General features: G+C 37.9%; 1 protein-coding gene across 3 annotated transcripts in view; it reads right to left on the reverse strand.

Annotated features, from left to right (window-relative positions):
- Positions 1-26,405, reverse strand: part of LOC124219235 (lachesin) — a 193,553-nt gene that overhangs the window by 158,655 nt on the left and 8,493 nt on the right. For 2 of the 3 annotated variants that reach the window (XM_046626538.2, XM_046626536.2), the window contains exons 1-2: positions 14,838-15,322; positions 1,556-1,696 (exon numbers count right to left, since the gene is read on the reverse strand). In XM_046626538.2, coding sequence (XP_046482494.1) covers positions 1,556-1,628 — 73 coding nt within the window. In that variant the 5' untranslated portion in view covers positions 1,629-1,696; positions 14,838-15,322. Of the gene's footprint in view, positions 1-1,555; positions 1,697-14,837; positions 15,323-26,405 lie in introns of those variants that run through there. The other variant, XM_046626537.2, reaches the window with a different exon arrangement.

A 26,405-nucleotide genomic window follows, 5' to 3' on the forward strand; every position in this document is an offset into this window, starting at 1 on the left:
GTGTAAATAATTCTTTGCACGACGAAGCTTAAGTGCAGCTCGAAGCGTGCTCGTCAAGAGTAGAATCGTACAGAGGATGGTTTTTAAATTAAGCACGACCCTAGCAATAATTGAAGAATTAATCATTGCCACCGTTGTACTTTTAATTGGTATATTACGAAGTTATCAACCGACGTAGATTAAGTTTAATACAGATATTTCAAGGCACCTCGAGGTGATTCCACCGGAGCGAGAAGGGGTGACGCCGGATCCCGTGGGGGTTCAAGCAGAGGGTGGCCGGATCATTTAAAACTTCCCGAATGGCGAGCTATATATACAGTATAAGACGGGTGGCTACTCCGAGGTTGCTTCGCAGCCGCGTTATATTTTGCTTCGTAATTTCTTATTTAGTGATAATTACAACTTTTACGCGTAAACTTCCTCCGCCCATTTAATAACCGTTGTGGAACTTTTGATTTCAGTTAGACCAAACCCAACCCCCCCGCCCCCCGCAGTTTCACCGAGGCTGCGAAGCCCCGATCGATAACATTATTCAAATTTCACCCCCGCGAGGATCTGAGAAATTCGGTCATTCCATAGAAGAAGAAGAAGAAGAAGAAGAAGAAGAGGAGACAAAAAAAAGTAAAAAAAGCACACATGCAAAAAAAATTTATAAAAAAAAAAAAAAAAAACAAACGGGGGAATCTCAATTTTAAATTCCCCTCTCGCCTTAGCTTCGTCCCCCTTTCGACGCGGCTTTACTTCCCGATAACGTCCCTCGATTCTACTTTCAATCCCGCGTCCGACGCGAGTTGGGGAAATCTCATCCGGTGTAACAAGTGCGTCACGTCGCTTAAGGCGGTGGTTACTTTAACGCTGTATCAAGTTACGACGATCCGAGATTGGCGTTGCACCTCATTTAATGAGCATATGGGCTGAATAATTCAGACCTACCGAGAAGAATTTCGTTTCTAATGGTTATTGGATAATTCTAGCAAAAAGAGAATCGTTACAATAACGGTTTAAACATGGTTGCATGGTGTAACGATAAAATTTGATTACAGATAACCGTTTGGTCCATTTCACGGTTGAAAAAAAAAAATATCCCAGCAGGTTCACTAAAATTTTTGACTTGATTTGACCATTTTTTAATCGATTATTGAGCACAAAAAAAAAAGGAACAACTACGAATTAAACGTTGATATGACAACTTGAATGATAAAAATGAAAAAATTTCTGTCTTTACTATAACAGAACATAATATGATATAAATAATTTTTTTTCGGCCCGACAAGACCTTGACCTTAATTTATTGTTTCACCAACATGAAATTATCGCAGAAGTTACGAGAAGATAAAGTACAAGTCGTTCTAATCAAAAAGAATAGCAAGGTGTAGTAGATTTTTATGAACACAGCTACAAAACTTATTTTCACTTTGTCTTTGTAACTAAATGTTTCGATTACGATAGAAAATTAAAACAGTCAAAATTTCTAGTAATCACAGTAAGGAAAAATGTATGGGAATAAAATCTGGGACATCAAAGTTGATTATATCAGTATAAGAATTCACGTTACCTTGACACATTATCATTATAATGTGCAGAACGCTGATCGTCAGGTATCGGCTCCTTCTTCTTCTGTCAGCCATGTTTTTCCCGCTTTTTCCACGATATTATTATCGCCTCTTCGTCTCTGTCGCTAGACTCCGAAATGCATCTGCAACAACAGAAGGAAACCGAGTTAGATCTCGGATATATTCCATTCAGCAGTGACTCTTCGACGGAGGGATGATATAAAAAGGGGGAAAAAGAACCTCTCCGATATCCAACTACAGGAAGTCCTTCACCGAGACGTCGTCCATCGATACTCGAGTAAAATCACGGCGTCGTTTATTAACCGTAAGAAATCGAGCCGAGAAATCGATAAGTACAAATATCAGTTCCCCGAAAAAAGTTTTTCTTTTCCGTATCTCTCGACACAAAAAATTAATCGCCACTGCAATCGCTCGTAGTGAAAATGTGACGCCGTGGCATCTCATGGTAAAGAAGTACACTGCATTATAACCTCACCGTATTTAATTTTAAACGACTTCTTTCGTCGCATTTTTTGCGCTCCACTTAATCCATGTGATAAAACTAAAGCTTGGCAGCTTGCGCAAGGTTCTCCGTACTTTTATAATCGCACAATTGAACGTCAGCTGATTCATCCGTGATATCAGCGTGCCATATTGGTCAGGTAAATTCTGTGGAAAAAAAAATTTGAATAACGTCGGTATAAAACAGGATTGACTCGGTATTTACCGCATTGATACGGCGAACGGGACGACAGTATTGATCATCGATACCGCGTCAATATCGAGATGATAATTGAAGCTGATTTAATTGCGATGCACGTGTGAACGATTCGGGGTCAGATCGAATTTCTGTGTTTCAAACGCGGTTGGATATAATGTACAGTGTGGCGATGTAGTATACGATTTGATTATCTTCTGTCAATTCAGATACATTACTCGAGGATGATTTTCCCGGTATTTAGTTTACCCCCATAATTCACGCAGCGATTGACCCGATCGTCCCGCGAATCATAGAATTACAATCCGCATCTGCAGCCGTAATGGCATTCGTGCAACACATAGGTGGGTGAACGGTGTATGAAGATTTGCTCGTTTTCCAATTATTTCACTCGGTTTGTTGCGCATTCGCCTATGATTCCGCATCGCGACTGAGCCGATATATTGGAACGTTGCCGTTCGGTTCTGTCAACATTTGTTTTAATTGCACATATATCCGATCCTCTCCCATTTATACCTACCACCCTCACCCCCCGCGCCGCTCTCCTTCAGCCACCGATAGGATCGCAATTAAATGCCCGCGACCCTCGATTATTTGCACGCTTGATTATGCCGAACCGATCATATGTTTACCATCGCCGTCCAAAGCTCAACGCCGTGGTTTTAATTTCCCTTCAATGTAACCCCCGCTCAAACTATTCGATGAAACATAATTTCGCACCTTGGAATTCGATACCGATTTTTGATTTTTGGGTTTTTCCTTTTTTTTTCGTTTTTTTTTCTATCTCTCTCTCTCCTTTTTTGATACAGCTGTTTCAGCAAGGAAGAATTGGAAAATCGTGAAATTATGGTAAAAAATTAATCAACGGTGAAACTGAATTATCATTGCATAATTAACTCTTCTCGAGGAGAGAAGAATAAAATGTTGAAACAGCAGAATTTGAGAGAAAATGTATAAACTAACGTCAAATAACGTTGAAATTTTATCGTAACCAGTTATGAAACCCGTAAACTGATTGTGAGAAATTTTCATTACCGTGGAGTAAAATTCGCCTCGATTTTTTTTTTTTTTTTTTGCACGGATTCGAGTCTGATTTTAAGCTCAGATGAACATGGTCAAAAGTAGTGAAAATCGCGAGAACCGAAAATCTTATGAATCTCCGAATATTCAACGACAGGAAAAAGAAAAAAAAAAAATTTTGGACTCAAATTCAGAAGACCGAACGTTATGATAAGTAAACTTTTCACCGATAGCTGCCGTAGATCGTTGGATTTTATCTTCTAGCGCGAATTTTCGCCAGATTCTAATAATTTCACTACACTCGGGGAAAGGTTGCACACTGAGAAAAATTTCATTTGTTAAAGTAACTGAAAGAATTACGAAAAACGAGGTACGCGTAAACACTTTGCGCTATCGTCGATCCTTTTTTGGTAATTGCAGCGCAAAATAATTTTGTTCGGTTTACTCTACTTTTTCAGTTAACCAAGGCTTTAACGTCAATTTATTCTTGCACAAGCTTTAAAATTTCGCAACAATTGCGAGAAAACACAGCGACAGCGATCGTAACGAGAAAGAATATCAACGGATACTAAACTTTCCGTCAACAGCTATAAAACTAATTTTCATTTTCTACCTGGAACTAAATTTTTCGATCGTGGTAAAGAATGAAGAAAAAAAAAGTTAAGGACCGAGCGGTAACCGGAAATAAAAATTTCTCTCGGTGCAGCCGATTTGTACAAACGGCGTGAACGAGTGTAATTTTCAATAAAACGCCACGGACATCTCGTGACCATTGTTCGTAATTACGAATCGTTTTACCAGCAATCACCGTAAAAGTCACTCGACCATTTCGAATTTCGAGTTTTGTATAAACTGTTTGCCAATTGTTTAATCCAATCTGGCAAATGGATTTCTCTGCTCTTTCCTCCTGCGCGCATATATATTTATATATATATATATATACATACATACATAAATATACACTTGTGTGTGGGTGTGTGTGTGGATACACCATACATATAGACGTCCATATCGTACGCGCATAATGGGGGCGCGTCCCTGCACCAGGCGTCGGTTCAGATTTACGATTCGATTCGCAAATTAGCGGTTATTGCTTCATTCCGATGCGCCAGCGCCTCGAAACTCGTATACATTTCCCCGACTCGGGACTGCAGTTGGAAAATCGTGGTGCATGGATGGATCGTTCTCCCGAAATTCGGATCACTTTTCGTTCGCGAGTTCTACCTGATTTCATTGGAAATTTGAAATACCTTGCAGTTCGCATCGATCAACATCTGGCGCAATTTTTTAACATTATTGAACATTCTTGAACTCGCTTGTTCACAACTGTCAATGGAATTTTAGGAGGCGTTCATAAATTGCGTCATCGAATTTTTAGGGTTTTTTATATACCACCTTTCCCCCCTTTCGTGCATCGTATGTCAGATTTAAAAATACCTGAATTTAAGGTATGCGATACAATTTTTTTTTTTTTTGTTTTTTCTCAAATCAGCTTAACAAAAGGAAGCACACGCATCGCAGAAATTTTATGTATTCCTCGAAATGTTCGTATCGAATAATTGTGTTATTTTTATCTATTTACGTGAATTTATTTAAGTAGGATCGAAAAATTTATTTCTAAATTTCACTTTCTGCGTACCACGTCACAATTTCCGCCTCCCCCTCGAATCTATGACGTAATTCATAGACTTCCCCTCTTATAGTACGTCGCGATTTTTCAAAAAGTGACGTTAAATATCACCGACCAGTTTCGAAATTGAACGATTCTTCGTATATTCCTGGTACGTGACGTTTTTTCATAAAATCAATAATATTTCGTCGATGTCTACTTTTAAGAAGCATGTCTGTAATTTCAACATAATTACAATCCAACGAAAATCTTTGGAAACTTCAACATTTTTTTGCTATACATTATTTGGTCGGTGACTACTCGGTCGAAAATTACGGGTACGTAAAAAAAAAAAGAATCGTCGGTTTGAATATATATATATATATATATAAATGTAGCATATAAATAGAGTCAATTAATACGTCAAACGGTTTTCCGTGCGCAGCTGTACAAGTGGTGGAAAAAAAAAAAAAAAAGAAAACTTAATTAATTATCGTCCAAGTGCGATGTGTACTATACACGTATACCTGTATATATATATATATGTATATGTATGTATACAATATGCATATATGCATAAACGTGCGATATGAAAATATCATTAGGAAAATTAGCGGAGGGTAGAATTTGAAAACGGAGATCGTCAAGTATTTCATTGCAACGACGGCGAAGACCAGGGGCCGAATATAATAAACGTACATAAATATATATTAACTCGGACGCCCATTTTGTTTTCAGAATTAATTGTTTCGTGGTGCCGAGGTGCTGCAGCCGCCATTCTGAGCACGGCGGTAGCCGCCGTGCTTCTTAATTCAAATTATCAAGCCCGTTTGCGCATTGCGTACAAACATTTATCCGTATTATGGATACAGGTCCAGGTGGATCCGGCCGGCGATATGTTTCTGGGGTTGCTTCTCGATTTTCGGTGCCACCCGAAGAGGCGAAAGATTTATTGAGAGTAATAAAAATTTTCCCATTTCAGTGTTTTTTTTTTTTTTTTTGTCAAACGTTTCTAATTTCTTCCCCGTTAATTATATTGTCGTTATCGCGATTATTTTCTCACGCATGCTGTGTGAAACGTGCGATGTGAGGTATCGAAAATCAAAAGACTGCACACGAGAGACATTTTTAGTTCCGGTCACCGCTCAGTCCTTGACTATTTTTGACTTCAAATTTTCCTCTTTCTTGATTGTCGTTGAATTTTCTTTTTCCTTACAGACTCGGGAAATGAATTTTAAAAAACAGTACAGCGACAAAAATCGAATAAAACCCCCGTGAGTAGATATTTAATTTCTCAATCATTTCCCTCGGAAAAATTTTCGTTGCAGTTTTCTCCCTTGAAAATTTCATTCAAAGAGCTTTTCCAAAGGGGTTTATTATTCCCCCGAAGCACGAGACTGAGAGTCGAGAAGCGGGGAGAGGTGGGCAAAAATTCCGTGAGAGATAAGACGGGTATCTAACTAAGCATGACATTCAAAATTGAGAGGGTAGCCTCGCGTCGCGGAAGAGAAGAAGAAGCCAACTTCCGTTTGACGATACCGCAAAGCTCGGGCAGGTTTTCCACTGCGGAAACTCCGGAGAATCGGCCCGAGGCGTTGAACATCGGGCAAAGCTTTTGACGCCCATTATTTCCCCAGGATAGTTTCGTCTCGTAGCAACTCTTTCGCCCCGGACTTTATAAGAACCCAGCATTACGGTCGGGGCAGCGAGTGCATTCCGCGAAAAGAAATAACGCGACGGATTCTCCGCACCTCCGTTACATAGCCGATGATGCGAATTCACCCCCCAGATGGTGGTGGAAGGTAAATTAAAGAAGATCCACCTTCGATTTGTTCCGCGATGGGACGGCGGATGAAAAAAAATTTCGGAAAAATTTGCACGGATGGAAAAACAAAATGCCTGTTCGCCTCTGAGAAAGCTAATTCGAAGAATAGTTATTGAAATTATGAAGAGCGAGAATATTTTATCCATTAACTGGTTATGGAATAATTCTGCTGAGAACCATGAAGTTACGAAACAACGTGATTTCGACAATTTACATGCATCTTTTTTTTTTTTTTTTTTTAAATTAGCCGCGGGCAATTTAAATGTATGAATAATTTTCATTCGAAATTTCTTTTCGAAAAGCACAACAATATTCAAACAGTTTTTTTTTAACGATACCTGTTTCACTCAATTTTTCTAGCTACTGTAACAAATAAAATTTTCCTCAGCGCGGCGGGAAAAAGAGAAGTGAAAGGGTGTCTGGATAAAACTCGACAGTTTTGTATCACGCTTCTTCGCTGTTAAATTGCACGAGTTCGAAAACGAGGCGCAACCCCTTCAGACCGCGGTTGCGATTTAGTGTAAGAAGAGAACGAACGGTAAATATTGAGAAATTAGATGTCGAGTGAGTTCGCTGAGAACCGTTTTCCGCCTCTCTTTCCCCACCGTTTCCTCTATACGAGTGAAAAAGAATGAGGAAAGGAGAATGAAAGGAGGACAAGAGGAGGGGGTAAAAAAAAAAAAAAAAAACGGTGTGTGCGGAAAAACAGAAAAAAAAACTAGGGGAAGAAATTGGCCTTTCGGTTGCTCGCACTTGTCGAGACGGAAGAAGAAGCTGTTTTTATCTCAGAATTGCAATACCGCGGCCCTCTATTTTACCTCCAGGTATATATGCCATTCGTTGCTCTCTTCCCTCTCTCTCTCTCTCTCTCTCTCTCTCTCTCTCTCTACCTCTACATTTGTCTCTGTTCTATCCCTTCTTACTGCTTTATGTATGTAACTTCTTTTTGTCCACCATTGCCATTGGCATAATAAATCTCTCTATCTATCTACCTATCCATCTATCTATCCGTCTAACTATCGATCTACCTATCTATCTGCAATCTCTCTGTCTACCTATGTGCCTATCTAAACTTATCTATCTAATTCTATTCATCCACTTGTCTAACTATGTATCTAAGTATCGAAACATGTCTATCTATTCAAATCTATCCACATGTCTAACTGTGTATCTAACTATCTAATTCCTCCTATCTATTCAAGTTTTTCCACCTATTTAACTATGTATTTATCAATCTAAATCTATCTATCTATCTATCTATCTATCTATCCGTCTAACTGTCGATCTACCTATCTATCTGCAATCTCTCTGTCTATCTATGTGCCTATCTGAACTTATCTATCTAATTCTATCCATCCGCTTGTCTAACTGTGTATCTAAGTATCGAAATATATCTATCTATTCAAATCTATCCACATGTCTAACTGTGTATCTAACTATCTAAATCCTCCTATCTATTCAAGTTTTTCCACCTATTCAACTATGTATCTATCTATCTAAATCTATCCATCTATCTATCTATATATCCATTTTCGACTCTCTTACTTTCTCAGTTCATAACCGATAAATTGGCAGCGAACAAATAACGTATCGAACGACATATTGAAAATCGACCAAGCCGGTATTTTTCGATTGATTTATAAGCAAGTATCAAAGTGTCCACGATGTTTAAAAATGTTCATTTTTCAAAATTTAGCCCAATTGCAGTTTTTTGTTTATCGAACGAACGTATCGCGACTGGATGTATGGAAAATGGAACAGTAAGTAAAAATGAAAAATATTATCACATTTTTGGGGGGGAGTTTGACTGTCGAGAAAAAAATATCTAATACAAGATTTCCCGGCGTGATTTAGCTGTCAAAAACTAGAGCCGGGAAACCTGATTTATAAGGTCCATACATTGAGAGGCAATCTTTTCCGCTAGACAATTCACGTGAATATCAGACACGCTCCCGCTCACATATGTTCGATATCGCGAGACGAAGAGTCCTGTTTCACTGTCTCCAGACTCTCTGAAGTTATCGCAAAAACTTTCAAAGATGGATAAGGTCGTAAGGCGATCACAAGAAAGAGTAAACAAACAAGTATAAAAACGAATAAACTATGTTACAACCGAATAAAATTATTTCCGAAAATGTGAGAAACTCATTTATTTCCTTCAGATGAGAAATTATATTTGCATTAAATAATTTTCTATTTAATTAAGTGACAGATTTATTTTCGTCATATTTATCGGGTGATCAATGACTATTTAAACAGCTTTCGTTTACTTACAAATTCCAATACTTCTTCTAATTGAACAAATATTGTACAAGCTGATCAATGATCCGTACGTTTAATCGAGGGAAAGAAAATAAAATAAATGAAGTAAGAAATTCGTTCGATTCGACAAAATCAAATCATCCATCAACTTTTTATTCGCACGTGGTTGCGTACTAATCGATTTGACGGATGAACCGATTAAACCGATCAAACATAAGCAAATTTCTTGATAATCGTGGAACGATTAAAATATCACGCGATTAGGAAAAACTGAATCCAACCGACGGTTAAATATTCGAGGTATAATTCTATATGAAATGAATTTTCATTCGATCCTGTCATATTTATCATTTTTTCGTCATTGCTTTCAATCGGTTTCATGAGACCTGTTCATCCGTAATTGGATACGTTGAATTCGGAGAATAGGACGGTAAATAATTCTCTTTACATTCGTCCTGCGCACCGATCGATCGATTTGATAATGGTAATAACAATATAGCAATAAAAGCGCCCTAAACTCACGACTCTTAAAGCTATATTGTGCATGTAGCCATAATTTAATTGACGAAGTTGAAAAAGTTAACAATCGCGATAGCGGACGATGGTTATAATAAAATAATCGAGGAAGGCTGAACCGCCTTACATTCGTCATTTGTACACACATGCAAAATAAGTCTGGAGAGTGAACTTAACGAACAATTACCGACGTATGGAAAAAACATCATGATAAAAAGTAACATTTCGCAGAGAGATAAAAAAAGCCCCATTGACATTTTTCGGCAGCAAAGCGAGAAGCGGTATAAAAATGTAAATAATTAAATAAATATACAATACTTTAGATGATCACGCTGAGAAAAATTTCATTTGTTACGGTAACTAGAAACATTGAGTTAAAACAGGTATCGTTAGAAAAAAACTGTTTGAACGTTGTTGGAATTACGAAAAATGAGGTACGCCTACCCCGTGAACACAATTGTGTCAAACTGATGTCAGAATGACGTCGTGTCACGTCGTGATTTACGTAAGATGTGAGTCATGTATGAGTCACATATGACTCATAATTTCCCACTTCCTGACGTAAGATTCTTACGTAAGATAAACGACGTAAATATGACCTCCAATTGACATCATTATGACTTGACTGGCGTCAAAACGACATGACTCTGATGTCATAGAGAAGTAAAGTCGGTACCGGAAGCTTACAAAAATATGACGTCCAGCTGACGAACTTGTTACTTGGCCGACGTCAAGATGACTTAAACTTGAGGTAAAATAGTGATGTAAAGTTGCGTCCAATGTAAAATTGTGACGTCTGGCTGACATGATTATAACTCACCTGACGTCTCGATGACATAACTCTCATGTCATAGTGATAAAAAGTATTTAAGAATGCTTGTAATAATATAACTGTTACAACAGACCTTGTAAAGTCAAAATATTTGTATTTTTCATTTACAAATAGCGATTATTTTGTTACTGTACCTCTATTGCAATATAATAGTTAATTTTGAAATTAGTTTGTATATTTTATTTGTGACAATATCCTAATATTTTAAATGTTAAAGATACATTTAATGTTTGCATTTGAAGAGAATTTGCGGTAAGTTAAATTTTGACACTAAATATGTAAAAGAATGACCGGAAGCTGATGCTTAACGTTCGTCGTACATCAATTTTACGTAAAAATATGAGTTGTTGCTTACGTAAGCATATGACGGTATTATATCCTTTTGACGTCAGAATATGACTTGAAATTTATGTAAATGTATGATTTATTTCTTACGTAAATGATATATAAATTTATGACTTTTGATGTGACGTCACACATATGACAGGGATAAGACATAATATTCACGTAATATTCGAGTCACAATCATGACGTCGTATAAAAGTCAAATTTTATATCAGTACTATGTCATAATGATGTCATACAACATGACATCATATCAGAGTCATCAGTAAAGTCATTTTTATGTCATACCTATGTAAGAAAAGAAAATATTTAAGAACCGAGTGGTAACCGAAACTAAAACTTTCAGTGTCGTATTACTATTAATTAAGCTTCGACTTTCTCGCTCCCGTAATTCGACGCTTGACTGGCAATAATTAATTTTGTAAATCTAATGAAACTCAAGAGGGGTCGAATTATCAACTAGCGTATTGCGTATCGAGTTTTGTCGAGAAATTTCAGTAATTTCAGTTACTCGGAGTCGCGTAACATTTTTCCCTTATTTCACCGAGTTCTCAAAGATCTTCCGATCGATCGCTGCGCGTGCAGTTCGAGTCGGATTCCGTAATTGAGCTTGCACAGTCATAGTTTCGCCCCGTTTTACCCCGCGGCTTCTTTACCGCGGTTGAGAATTCGCCCCACGGCCATGCAGGTACTCTCAGCCACTTTCTAGTAATTTTCAAACGAGGTAATACACGTATATAACAGAATTTGCGGAAACGTCAACCGGAAGGTCGTAACGCTACGAGGCATGGTTTTGCGACCGCTAACATCAGAGATCGTTATTTTTAATTAGTATAACTTGCCTCGTGTTTTATATATATATATATATAATAAATACAAATATACGTTATATTTACGCGAACCACCCGGAACGATTCTCATCTCTAATTCCCTGCCACTTTTACCGCCGTCTGCCGTGATAAATGACGAGAAATTTTTAAACAAACGGTTTCGAAGGAAACAAAAAAAAAGATATGAAAAAAAAAAAGAAAAAAAAAAACAAACACACTGAAAATGATAAGGTAAAATCGACGAGGACGATAATTGAATGGAAGTAGGTGTACGATAAATTACAAAAGTCCGAAATTATTTCCGGCTTGCGATTTCATCGCGGCTCTAACCTCGTTTGCTGTTTGCCATAGAACCGAAATGGCATAGGCGTTGTATTATTATATAAGTTATGAAGCGCCGATAATCATACGGATGTGTATCAGATACCCGGAAGCAATAAACTTCGCTGGGTGAAATAACGACTCGGCAGTTATGGGTTAACGCCTGCTTTAAGGTGGGCTTAACGATTGTACGTTGCTGGTTCGTACGTGTGAAAAGAGAGAGAGAGAGAGAGAGAGAGAGAGAGAGAGAGAGAGAGAGATCAACGCGAAACCGAAATTTTTAACCGTCGATAAAAATCCAACACCGTACATCAAATTTTTTCAATATTCTTTCACCGTTCTAATTTTTCCAATTCTTTCATTTTCATACAATTGATATAATCATCAGTTTCATCAATTTCACACAATTTGACTGATTGTAAGTCGAATACTGTTTAACTGAATGAAAAATTTTGAAAAGCTCTGTCATTGTTCCGGTTTTTTTTTTTCTTTTTTTTTGTCTTAAACCGAGCTTTTTTTCTTGAGCTAACCTCAAGAACGAACTCTTTCAAATTTAAAAAGTTGACTTCGATAGGAGCTTGCAGGCTTTTACTTAATGTTCAGACTGTAAATCCGATATGCATCCTCAACTTTTGCTCGCAGAAATTTAACGAATTACAAAAACAGGTCCGTAAATTTTGGAATTTTTCATTCCAAGTCGACATTATTCTCGAGGTGAGAGGATAAAGCATGAAAGAATTTTTTCTCCTTTTCTTTTTTCGTTTTTTTTTTTTTTTTTTTTTTTATTGTCTGTCAAACGAGACTCCTTGCTTAACAGAATAATTTTTGGCAAACACTGCGGAATCGTAGACGCGAATTGACGCACGAAATGCGTATTATGATCGTGATTCGACGGAGTTGAGGAATGCCTTTCGCTTTTCACACTCTACTGCCGTCGTCGCCCTTCACCTTCGCCCATTTTCCTTCGCTCGAAAACCTCCCAGATTACACGTCGGATGTTTCTCGCGATAGAAGAACGTCAAAGTTACAACGATATCGTTGTTTTATAGACGATACACGTACGATACAGATCGTGAAAAGATCCTGATGGAACATTGAGTATAAACTCGGTGAGAAAAATTCTTTTCAATTAGTTTAAAAATAAAACATTACTTTCTAATGAGAACCGATAGCTTGACTGAATAATTCAGTTGATGTACAGCAAAAAAATTCATTTCTTAAATCCGGCAATTTTTGCATCGAACTTGCAAATTTTCTAATCATAAACTCGGGTTGGATTTAACGCGCAATAAATAATCACAAAATTGATTGGGTAAAGTTCATTGTATTACATTAAAATTTTTCACAATTTATCAATAGTTTTTCTCAACCCTTCTTTGTCCGACGTACACGAATCGGTCTTTTGTTTTTACAGTAGGTACGGCAATTATTTTTACATCGTTCCAAACCAGACAAAATTATCATCGCTAATTTGAGATAATTTTATGCTGCTTGATCTTGAACGAAGGAACTTGAAAAAGATACTAAAGAGTTTTGTTACAGTAAACAACTTTGTTCCCAATGTGGCAAAATTCGTTTCTGGTTTTGTCCAAAATCCCATCGACGAGGATTTCTTCCTATACGACAAATTTTCGCTGAAATAAAGAATTTTCTGCCCTTAGCTTAGTCGCAAACGAGCTTTAATTAATGTTTGCCACAGAGTGCAATGCCGTGTCGAGGAAAAGCGGGAGGAGGACAAACAGTATCCGGAAATTTGAGCCAGATTTACAGGAGCGTCAAAATACGTTGGAGCTTGATCGTTAAAATTCCGCGATTGCGGTTGGAACGAAAATACTGCCGAATATTTGTCGTTTTTTTTTTTTTTTTTTTTTTTCAAGTTTATATTTGAATAAATAAATTTCAATTTTATACATCGAATAACAACCAATATCTTTATTTGTCACTTACAAAGTTTGCGTAATGAGAAAGAATAGTAACGGATACTAGACTTTGTGGTAACAACTAGAAAACTAATTTTTATTTTTTACCTAGATTTATATTTTTCGATTGTAGTAAAAAATGAAAATAGTTAAGGACTGAGTCGTAACCGGAACGAAAAATTTCTCTCAATGCATATTATGGTTGTCTATTCAGAAGAACAGGGAAAATGTGTTTCATAAAAATGAGATCAAGTAAACTTTATTTATCAATTCTTTTACATTTGTAGTTTATTATTGATTAGTGACGAGTGATTGAGAAAATAGGTAATTTTTTTTTTAAAAACTGAAATATCGTTCCGGTTTCTACAAAACCAAACTCTGTCCAATAAAACCATTTTTTCTTTCATCAGTTACGCGGAAGAAATCAAAATTTGGCGTCTTGATACCAGCGACTCAAAATTCTTGTTGACCGGTGTTATTAAATACCGTTGAAAATTAAACCGCGCGTCATTTATTCAAACCTGCAGAGTGCAGTGTTCCTGTATCCTGCAGGATATCCTCCGATTCCGCAGAGTCCGTGAGCGAAGCTAGCCGCGGCTTAATTTAACTTTTAATTGGCGTGCTGCGGATTGTCATTCCGGTAAATGGCGGGGGTTGTTTGTTCAACCGAGAGAAGGTATAATTCCAACGATTCGGAAGACGAAACGATCGGCATTGCAGTTGGCATGTGTGCCGGATTAACCCGTTCACTTTGAAATGAAACTTATCGCTCAAAATGCCTTTATTGGCGTAATAAAAAAATTTAAAAAAAAAAAACAAAAAACATTTTTAGAACGATTTTGCGAAGTTTTTTTTTTTTTTTTTTTTCCAAGTTCGCGTTTTTCCAGCAATGAGGGGATGATTGTAGAAACCAAATATCGGCAATCGATTTTTCAGAAAATTTTACCCCTATTTTGTATACTTGACAATTATTTAACGTCTATTATATTTCGAGAAAATCGTAAAATACGAAAATCAAGATCGTACACCTTGGGGTGAAAAAAAAAAAGCAAAAGCAAAGTGGTTGATTAGTAATTGCAATACGTACCGAGGTGGTGAAATTTTTCTCCAAATTTCTTTCTCCCCGTTTCCAGCACAGCAAAAATTCACTGTAAATCGTCACACCGATAATCGTTCTCAAACTTATTCATCCCTTGACGTGTCTAATCTTGTACCATATCATCAAAATTTCATTCAACTATTTCCTCCCCGCACATTCACCACCACCGTATTCATCCCCTGTTATTATTATTCACACACGCGGTAATTACCCACGTGCCCATAAACTGCGGAATTACTGCCTCAAATAGTTCACCGTGTTTTCTCATCGTGTTAAAAATTCCACGCGACGACGACACGGTGGGTGATTTTTTGTTTTATTTCTTTTCTTTTTTTTTTTGTAATTTTTGTAACTTTTTTGTCAAAGTATTGCGGAGAGGGAGAAAAACGGCGAGCAAAAAATTATTCAAAAATAACCGATCCTCCGCAAAGACCGGATCAACATCGAGAGCGAAAGAAAGGACAAAAACGAACCGCTTCGATCCGAAGAACACGAAAAATTCACCCCCTCCCCACCCCACCCCCCCCCCCCCAGATTTTTATTTATTTAATTTTTTTATTTCGCGATCCGTTTCTTTCTTATATTATTTTTTGACACTGTTCACTCGCGCCCATTTATTCGTCTGTTCGAAATTTCTTTTACCCTCGCAAAATTTTTTTCAAGGCCAGCCCTACCGCACCCTGCAAATCAACGGTGGCGAAAACTCACTGTCACCACGGCCTATTTTACCGGGGGTTTGCTGCAACTCGCCGACGACGTTTGCACGTCACGGATTTTCCCGCGCGTCTTGCGTCCTCTTTCGGGAGGCGGTCGGCGGCTGACTAAACGCGACAGTTTCAATCCCGAAGCGCAGAGGGTTCGAAATGTTCCGAGATGCGCGCCGCGGCGGCGCTCTGAACTTTATTTCACCCTCATGCGAGCCCGTATCGTAACGGATTCTTCGTCTTATTAGCAGAACCGATAGCCGCGTGCGGTTCGGCGATACCGTGGATAGAAAATCAAAAAAAAAAAAAGAACACAGAATATTGAACAAACAGAAACAAAAAAAAAAAAAAAAAAAACAACTCGCCCTTTTATTGGAGGCGCTTCTGATGGAAGGACGAGGATGTTACTTTCTTTTCTTTTTTTTTTTTTTTTTCAATTTTTTACCGATCGATGCCAATTTTCTGACGCTCTTCGCTGCCCTAGATTAATTTTCCATCCGAAGTCTTGTCGACACTCTGCCAGGGAAAAGAATTTTCTTTCAAAGATCGTTTGACGTTCGAAATTTGACACGTAAATTAGAATAGCTTGTTATTCGATTTGAAACGAGAAAAAAAATAATAATAATAATAATAAAATTCTCGATATTTAGATCTCAGGGAATTTCTTACATTTTCTCTCATCGCTAGGACATGTATAAATGTGTAAGAATTACAAAACAGACTTGAAGAACTAAAATATATGGACAAAAAAATATGGAGAATACAAACTTCATTTTTCACCCTTAATAATTTGCTTTCCTTTTAAATCATTTGCGAGCCTCTGGTGTTCAAAGAATGGATTTTTAGAAATACATCGAGTAAAGGTAGATCTTAGAAATGATTTTCATCCGATACAAAAAATTTTGGATCTGCAAAACTTGATATTTACTTGCTAAGATGATGAAAAGTACTTTAAAAATACTGTTCTTGCAGTTTGCTTTCATTAATTTCTGTGGGGTCAGATTTACCCCGATACGTTTGACTGTTTTCATTAAATTTTAAGAAATACAGGCAAGGTGCGTATATTCAAAAAATTGATGCAAAAAATAACCTGAACTTTGCATTTTTTTTTTTTTTTTTCAGTGCAGACATCTAGCTTCACTTTCTCGTATATTGTGCGGAGATGTGACAATTATAGATACTGGATCGTTGACGTGGGATCCGCGAATTATTGATCGACGATGGCGGGATGATGATTACAAATTGATTCTGTTTAACTATCAACAGAGGATAATTTATTGATTCGATACAAAGAGAGAAGAGAACGATAACTGACGAGTTACAGGCGAGAATACACGCAGATGATAAACAGATATGCTTTTGCGGATCAGATTTGTTTTGACTCGCGACACGGATTTGAAGTAGAGACGGACAGGTATTATAAACATTGCACGCGATTGTGATTACATTGGTGAGGATGATTTGAAATAGTGGGTGGAATGAGAATGTCACGAGTGTGAAATACTTTTGTTTAAACTTACAAGTCGCTACTTTGCCGAAACATATATGGAGAGACATTCTTCTTTTTTCGTATCATAAGAAATGTACATAAATTTGATGAAAATAGTGACGGAGGATTTTTTACAATGCGGTACTTTTGCAATTATATGCGTGAAATTTTTCGAATAAATCAGCGTGATGATTATATTCCGGAAATCTGATGAAATCCCAAAATCTACACTGATAAAAATCTCCACTCGTTACAGTCAAATCACTGGAAAATCCTGCGTAGGAAGAGTATCGTTACAACAAGAATTCAAATATTTTTAAAACTCATATTATGTCTGATAATAGTTTAAAAAAAAAAAATAGTAATAAACGTATACTAGATATTTTCAGATCACCGCTAAAAATATTTTACAGTTATTTTTCACCGGGGACTACACTGAGAAAAATTTCATTTGTTACAGTAACTAGAAAAATTCAGTAAAACAGGTATCGTTAATAAAAACTGTTCGAATGTTGTTGAAATTACGGAAAACGAAGTACGCGTAACTATTTTTTTTGGTAATTGAGACGCAAAACCAGTTTCTGAGGTTTACTCTACTTTTTTAGCTGAACAAGGCTTTAACGTCAATTTATTTAATAAATTTTCGCAACGGTTACAAGAAAATATAGTAACAACGATCTCAATAAGAAAGAACAGTAACGGTTTTCCGGTAACAGCTATAAAACGAATTTTCATTTTCTACCTAGAACTATATTTTTCGATCGTGGTAAAAAATGAAAATAGTTAAGGATAAACGGAACTAAAAATTTCTCTCAGTGTGCGAAATTCATTTGTTACGGTAAAAAATAGAGATATGTCAAGGAATTCATGCCTCTACCTGCATAGCTGGAACATCCTCTCCGTACAATGACAAACGGAAGAAGAATTAGAAGAGGAAAAGAAAAAGAGGGAGAAGAAAATTGACGGGTAGTTAATTGACTCCAAACCAATAGACAATTAGTGAATATTCATGGGAGAGTGGCGTGTAATTAGATACGCAACATCCATGACGAGCTGTTATCCGTGAGCAACAACGCCTCCGCGCTTCTCGACGACGGTTCGAAGGGTGAGGCATCTCGTTTCGTCTATAGCCGCCCCTAGCTATCAGTTCTTTTCCCCCCTAATTCGGCACAAATGAACGAATTAGCAATAAAACCCACCCCCGTATTTCGCCGAGCCCGGCTTGCAGCGTAGCTTTGGCATTAGGTTAATAAACTCGAAACTATTGGCCGCGGGAGATGGGATTGCGGGCGGATATCCGGGGGCGGGTGAAATATTTCTGCAGGGGCATCCTTGTGGTGGGTGACTATTTTGGAGGACGTCGCGAAAGAATGCGGATCCCGAGATCGAGGAACTTGCCGAAGGCTCACCCCGTTCTCTCGAAATTACTTTATCTATGTTCTTCCGAGTCTCAGCCTCTTCGTCTGCTCGCAGGATTTTTCTAACCCTAACTACAGTTGAATTCATTAATTTTCCTCAACGAGGGCGCAAAATAGAATATTTCCGCACTAGTACGGGAATTCAATTGAATCACTTAATTACACTGCAAGAATAGTACGTTATGTAACAAGGGAGTAAAGTCAACTTTTATTCCTGTGTTGAATATAGGACTTTATTTCTCAGACTGAACTCTGGCCGCAATATTTGTTTGAAAATTGGGACTTTTGAATTACGCTCATATTTCTCGCAATAGCGTTTTAGGGAAAAATATGCGACTTTCGTCCCGCCTTTAAGGTAAAAAAAGTTGACCTCATGGTTGAGTCAGGAACAAGAGATATTTTTATTCAATTCTTGGGTACGCAAAGTAGAGTTTGCTGCCCTCATTCAGCCAAAATATTATGCGCAACAAGCGCAGGAATCATGTATTTTGCGCACTGCAATGAAACTTCAGTTATAGGGTTTTCAAGGGTTATGGCAACATTGACGTGTAGAAACGAGATTGACGTTCGAGTCGAATACCTGAATATTCCAAACCTTCGTGATTGGTAGATGAAAAATGATTGATTTTTAGTGGTTTTATTTGTATCATCTCGTCATTTTGTTCATCCCTAGCGAAATCGCCTAATGTTATTAATTAGAGCATTTTACCGCAGCACGCGCTAGGTTAGCCCTTCAAGAACGTATCGAGTCATTCTTGCCCATACCATTTGCTTCCAAAACTGTAATTCTTCAAAATTTCTCATTGTACAGATTTTTTTTTTTCGTACTTATGATTCATATTTATACTTCTAAACTACACTATCCCATTCTAAGATAGTGAAAGTACACCTCTAAATTTTTTCAGTTAAATCGTACTCGCACATTTGAAATGGTAACTCGTCAGAAATGGGAAAGGGTAATTTAGACCCGGAGTATTCTCCATAATCGAAAAACTACGTTTATTCTCGAAGGGTTAGCATTAATCCAGCGACGGTAAGTAAAGATCGTATTTCCGTAGACGAGGCGCTGACCTGAACTTGCCGGAACGTGTTTGGGACAGGAAAAGGCACGTTTGTCAAGCTACGCCATCCAGCGGTAGAAAAGTACACGAAACGCGAAAACGCGCTCGCCATCTAGCGCTAGGCAAGTTGAACGTCAAATCGAAAGCTTCGACTCACAAGTCAGCTGTAATAACGTATAACCGAACAGAGAACAGCGCTGGAGGACGGAATACGCGGCGTATAAGTGGGAAAAACGTGTAAACGAGAAACGTACAAGTGAAATATTTTCGCATCATTTGTAGGAAGAAATTGCCAGGACCGAGAAAATTTAACGTATAAACGAGAAAAACGCACAAATGCGAAACGTATAACTAAAGTATCACTATAGTTCCGGTTTAATAATCAGCCGAGGCTTTTTTGTCTAAATTCTTAACTTCCCCAACTGCTCCTGCATGCTACTCGGATTGAATAAACCAACCAAAATTGGCAACCGTTCGTTCAATCCACCTCCATCCCCCACCGCGTTCACAAGGGTCAGCCTAATTCTGACCACTCATATGTTTCGATAATCTCCCACCGCCTGCTGTGACAGGAAAAATTCTCGCGATCACCCCGTTTTTTTTTTTTTTTTTTTTTTCTCTACAAATCCTCGATCGAATTTTTTATCATATCTTTTGTGTTCTCATTTTTTTTTTTTGTTGATTTTTTTTTTTTTTATATCTCCAATAAAAAAATTCAACCGAACGTTCGTGAAAAATGTGTGGAAATATTTGGGGGAATAACTGCATGTCACTTAGAAGTATCACAAACATTTAAACTATGTATAAGATTAACTAAAAGATTTCTAAAAATTCTCTCACATTTTACAGAATTTTGATGGGTTTCAAAGATTGGAGAAAAGATTCTATACAAGGTTTCGTGATGTATGAAAAATCAGTAGAGTTTATACATTTATTTAAGTGTTTAAAACATTTTTTAAAATACATACTTGAAATACAGCTTCAGATTTCAGGGATTATACGAAACAGACCTTGAATCGAATTTCGAATATTTCAGAGTATTTTTTATACAAAATTCCTGTAAAGAGTATCGAGAATCAAGAATTCAATTCAGGACTCGCCCGAAATTTTATCCGTCCCCCAAAAACACAACAGTGTTTGTTTATTACACGGTATAATTTTCCGATTACAAAGCAAGACTTTCACCGCGAGTCCTATTTATCAATCGGAAATAAGCCACGTAGCGTGTATACGGAAGAAGGGATGAAACCACGGAAGGATTAGAATGAGGAGAATAGAAAAAAAAAAAAAAAAAAAAAAAAAACGAAAACAAAAAAAGTAAAGGAGCGAGAAAAACTGTGGCTTTAATAGGAACGCCAGAGGAGAATGAAGTGCTTAACATTCTTTTGTCTCGCGGAGAGACGGCGTTATCTTTCCAGATCATATCAGCTAATTATTTCACCGAGAAAATATTGCCAATTTCGTATTCGCGCAGAGCACAATGGGCTTCCTGGTTTACCGGACAAAATTTTCTCCCCTTTCTTTCTTCCCTTTTACGCCGTTGCAGAATGCACTGTAAACGGGCTGAAGGATTGTTTTGCATCCTTATTATTTTGCTTAGTTTTGCAATTTGGTTGTTTTTTTTTTTTCTTTTTAATTATTTCTGTTCCTTTCTAGTTTCGTGTCGATACTCTTTGGCAAAATTGTTCGCGAACGACTTATTTTCAAACCGGCTTCAATTTCGTCCGGTTCAGAAATCATTGTTATTATTGTTATTATTGTACAGCTCGATCTCGCTTCACCGAACGAAAACTTTATAATCCTTTCAAATTTTTCTCAATTATGGCGATATTTATCGAGTAAAGACGCGATCGGCGTCGCTCAGTTTTTTGTAAACAAAAATTTGCCGACGTTATTTACCGATCTTTCATTTTTCCTAACAGCTTGTTATAATTAAGCTCATCCTTCAAACCTTGTTATAATCGATTATAATACGCGTCGTTCATCTTTCCCATCCCCTTTAATAACGAGCGAAAACATTTCGCAATGCCTGCAGGGGGCAAAAAAAAAAAAAATTCCAATCTGTTTTTCCCAGCAAACAGTTAGAAACTTTGTTTCAATTTGAAATATATTCAAGGGTTTTTTTCCCGATGATCATACTTACCCGAAATCGTAAAGCGTCGATAATTATAAACAGCGACTCGTCACAGATTTTAGTAATCGCGGAGAAATTTTCCTTGTGAAAAAAAAAATAAAAATATGCATACGTTTCACACAAGTTTGACAAATCGTTCAAGAGAAGAATCTTGTTACGATATGAATGCGGCAAAATATAACATCGAATATCCGTAATTGAACGGAATGATTTTCGAAGCAAATGTTTCTGCAGCAGGCTATTTGAATTAAGAAAAATTAAAACCTCGAAAGGAGCGTGCCTTGTGGGAAAAAAGCAAAGCTCTGTGCTTCGTTGTTTAAGTCACTATTTTCGGGTCAGTACAGGTTCGCATAAAATTCGACGCTCCTTTCCCCATCCATTAAAAAAATGTGAAACAAAAAGAAACGTAATGAAACTCGAGAAAATGAAACCTTCTGGTCTTTGATCTCGACCGTTTGTCAAAATCGAAGAGAGCCGTTCCGTGCGTTTGAGTTTACCGAAAGTATGTAAAAGAAGGAAGGAGAAAGTGACGACTGTACGACAGAGAAGGATAAGAAATGTGCTGTTATGTATGTATACATAATATATGTACAAAATAAAACGCGCGGGGTGTAAAAACGGGGGCTGCTGTGCCGGACAGTAAACTGATTTAATTTCAGCTTTGTTATGAGTTGTGTCGCTGTGCGAACTTGAAGTACAATTAATTGCAAAAGCGAGTTTTCCGTAACTTTGCAGCGTTTTCGCATTCTCGTTTAGAGGAAAAGGGATCGATTATACGAAGCAACGACAAAAGGCAGTGTGTTATAAAACGGAAAAGTCGAGACCTCTGGCCTTGGATGAAATTTAAAAGGTAAGTGAAAACAAAAAACAGAAAAAAAACAAACAAACAAAAAGCAACAACCAAAATCGTCTGCAAGTACGTGTACGGAAGTGAGGAAAATAGAAAAAAGAAATACCCATGTCCCGTTGAAAATTAATTAATGATAAACGTAAAGCTCTTCTCCCTTTTCACCTCTGGAAGCAAAGCTATGAGCTAATTAAGAGTTATAAAACCGGTAAAATGTTTTATCGTGTTATTTAGACAAGAAACTTTATCAAAATATTATTTCCCCTTTCCTGCTGAATTTATATTTATACATATATATACAGCCACGAATCCCCGAGTCGCTCCCCTGTCGCGATGTAAGATTGTGGCTATATTTTTTAATTAAAAAGGAGTAAAAAAAAAAAAAAAACGAAACCACCCTTTTCACGCTGCATAAATCTTAACTTCTCAGGCTTCTGATGTTATTTTTTTTTTCTCTCTCTCGTCTTCTGACCTTTTTTTTCAACTCCCTCCGGCATCCCGTGATTTCATCTCTAATTACCTACGGTCGTTGCCTTGATTTCGATTCCGGCTGAGGATATCATTTGTCTCGTCGAACGATCGCTCGACGTTTTGAAATTAAGACAAATTGAATTTTTTCTTCCTAATTACCCAGCACTCTTCCGAGTCTCTTGCTTTGTTTCTTGTTTGTTACAGTCACATAGTTGTTTTTTTTTTTTTACTGACAGAGAGTAAAAGCCTAAGGTGTCGATGTTTTGTTGAAAAAAAGCATTGTCAATCACCTTCTTTATATTTAATGTCATTAAGTCTACCATTGCAGTGAAACCTCAGTTATACGTTTCGAACTTGTACGTTTTTCTCGTTTATACGTTGAATTTTCTCCGTCCTGGCAATTTCTTCCTACAAATGATGCGAAAATATTTCACTTGTACGTTTCTCGTTTACACGTTTTTCCCACTTATACGCCACGTATTCCGTCCTCCAGCGCTGTTCTCTGTTCGGTTATACGTTATTACAGCTGACTTGTAAGTAGAAGCTTTCGATTTGACGTTCAACTTGCCCACCGCTAGATGGCGAGCGCGTTTTCGTGTTTCGTGTACTTTTCTACCGCTGAATGGCGTAACTTGACAAACGTGCCTTTTCCTGTCCCAAACACGTTCCGGCAAGTTCAGGTCAGCGCCTCGTCTACGGAAAGACGATCTTTACTTACCGTCGCTGGATTAATGCTAACCCTTCGAGAATAAACGTAGTTTTTCGATTATGGAGAATACTCCGGGTCTAAATTACCCTTTCCCATTTCTGACGAGTTACCATTTCAAATGTGCGAGTACGATTTAACTGAAAAAATTTAGAGGTGTACTTTCACTATCTTAGAATGGGATAGTGTAGTTTAGAAGTATAAATATGAATCATAAGTATGAAAAAAAAAATCTGTACAATGAGAAATTTTGAAGAATTACAGTTTTGGAAGCAAATGGTATGGGCAAGAATGACTCGATACGTTCTTGAAGGGCTAACCTAGCGCGTGCTGCGGTAAAATGCTCTAATTAATAACATTAGTCGATTTCGCTAGGGATGAACAAAATGACGAGATGATACAAATAAAACCACTAAAAATCAATCATTATTCATCTTCCAATCACAAAGGTTTGGAATGTTCAGGTATTTCGCTTCAACGTTATTCTCGTTTATACACTTCAGTACTGTCATATCCCTTTGAAAACATGTCACTAAAGTTCCACTGTACATACATTTGTGTGGTCCAAACGCATTCGGTAAACTGGATAAACGGCTATAATGATAATTACAGCTGCGATCAATAAATGAGGCATTAGTTATTCTGCGGAGGTGGGTGTATAGAAGCGTAAGTGTCGCAAATGCGGACTCGATTTAGTTCGCGGCTTTTAAATTCCGCCACTAAAATACCCCTGGTCTAATAGTGGTGCCCTCCACCTATATCGGCCGAGTGGTTGGCTCATGTTCCGTAATCTATATCCCATCTTTATCGGAAACGGATAAAACGACCTGGGTAACAAAACGACATCACCGAAGGCACTTTCCAGGTTACGTTATTAAAAACAAACGAGGCTTTCGAACCTCGCTGGAATTTCTTTTCGCGCACCTGCGAACACTGAACTTCAGGCTTTCCGAGGACTTTTATTCAACGAATTCGTTAGCAAATTTGGATAGCACAAGCTAAGATTTCAAGAATTCGAATAAACTACGTTTTACAATTATAGAACGTTGAAAGTTGTTTAAATCTGAGCTTTTCGATCCGATTCCACTACTTTCGGCTTCAGCTTGTTCACCTCAGAGATTCCCAGAGATAACGCGAAGAAAGTTAATTATTTCCAGAGTGGTTAGAAATGGATTCGTGTCTCCGATAACCAATTACATTTCCGCGTTACAAACATATCACGATGTGAGACTTCTAAAATGTTTTCCAGACAAAACGTGTAAAAAAAGTGTAGTAAGAACGTGCATATTTCAAATGTCAAACCTCACATCCCTTTCGCGAAGCTTCGGAGTTGCAGAAGTACAGATCACTGCTTCGAACAAGATTAACGTTTATTTATTTAGAAGCAATCCGAGCGATGGCGGAGTCAAGAATCGAAAAAGTAAGAAAAAAAAAACCACCGTAGCCAACACTTCTCTAATCGGATGCGTCAAAGGATTCGAAAGCGCTCTGCGCGCGTCGCGATTTATTATTCAGCGTTGATGTGTATAAAACACCTGATTTGTCGAATGAAAGGAGTCGAGGCAGAGCCGAGCAGAAGCTAGACGCAAGGGTTTCGAGACGGGGGTGACCCTTCCTTTGAAATCTGTTTAGAAGGACGGCGAACATATTGCGCCCTCCTTCCCTATTTCTCGTAGCTCGCCTTATTTAACCCAACACGCGTTCCCCACGTGAAGCGTAGACGAGCACACGAACCCACGTCGCGTTAAAAAATCACCCCCATCCGCGCCATTAGTCCAGCACCTCTCGCGCACCCTCTTCTGGTAGGATTTCTGGTCGCGACGTACGAGCAGCGAGCGTAGCGGTGACGTCGCGCAACGTGGAAATAGCTCTATACACCATTTGACGAAGAGGCATAGCGGGCTTCGCGGGGTGGGGGTTTTGGGGTTTTGGGGTTTGCGAAGTTGGGGTGGGAGGGGGGAGTACGTCGCACTTCGCCACGAACAAAACTCCCCCCCCCCCTCCCCCTCTCCCGCCCCGTCTCTCGAGATGTAGACCCCCAAGAGAAATGGAGGCGCTGGATGAGGCCGCGGAGAAAAAGGATCGCGCTAAAAAATGTCATACGACAGTCGGTATGAGGCACAACCCCCTTTTGTATAATATGCCAAAGTGCAAAGAGAGGAGGTCGAGTAAAAGAGTGAGAGAGGAGAAAGAGAGAGAGAGAGGTGGATGAGGGTGAGACGGAGACTGGCGCGAGTTAAATGTGTGTTATATAGGAAAAAACTTTTTTCAACCCCCTTTCGCACCCCCCTGTGATATGGATGTGTATATATATATATATATATATATTTATGTATACACGTCTCAACTTGGTACATTACTTGGAATATAATAACACTTTTGAGTATAAGACGGTTTCATTAATTCCAACACCCATTCTTCGCCCCCGTTCTGAGTTTTGGGGTGAAAGGTGAGCTTTTTTTGGTGAATAATGCGTGCAATAATTCTAGGATTTTATGCACCGGTCTGATTATATACGACGGATTTTATTTGAGAGTATAAATTTTTCGTAACCAAACGAAGGGTTGAGGGTACGTAATTGGACCAAGGGGTTAACCCGTATTGCATATCACTCGGTAAGTCTTACGTGAAATTGTCGGAAGTCATTGGAATTGCTTGTATTTTCGTCAAATCAAACGAATCTCCGAAATGTTTATTAACGCGTGAAATTCCTGCAATTTTTTGAA

This window comes from Neodiprion pinetum, chromosome 5 (assembly GCF_021155775.2).
Source record: "Neodiprion pinetum isolate iyNeoPine1 chromosome 5, iyNeoPine1.2, whole genome shotgun sequence".
Lineage (NCBI taxonomy): Eukaryota > Metazoa > Arthropoda > Insecta > Hymenoptera > Diprionidae > Neodiprion > Neodiprion pinetum.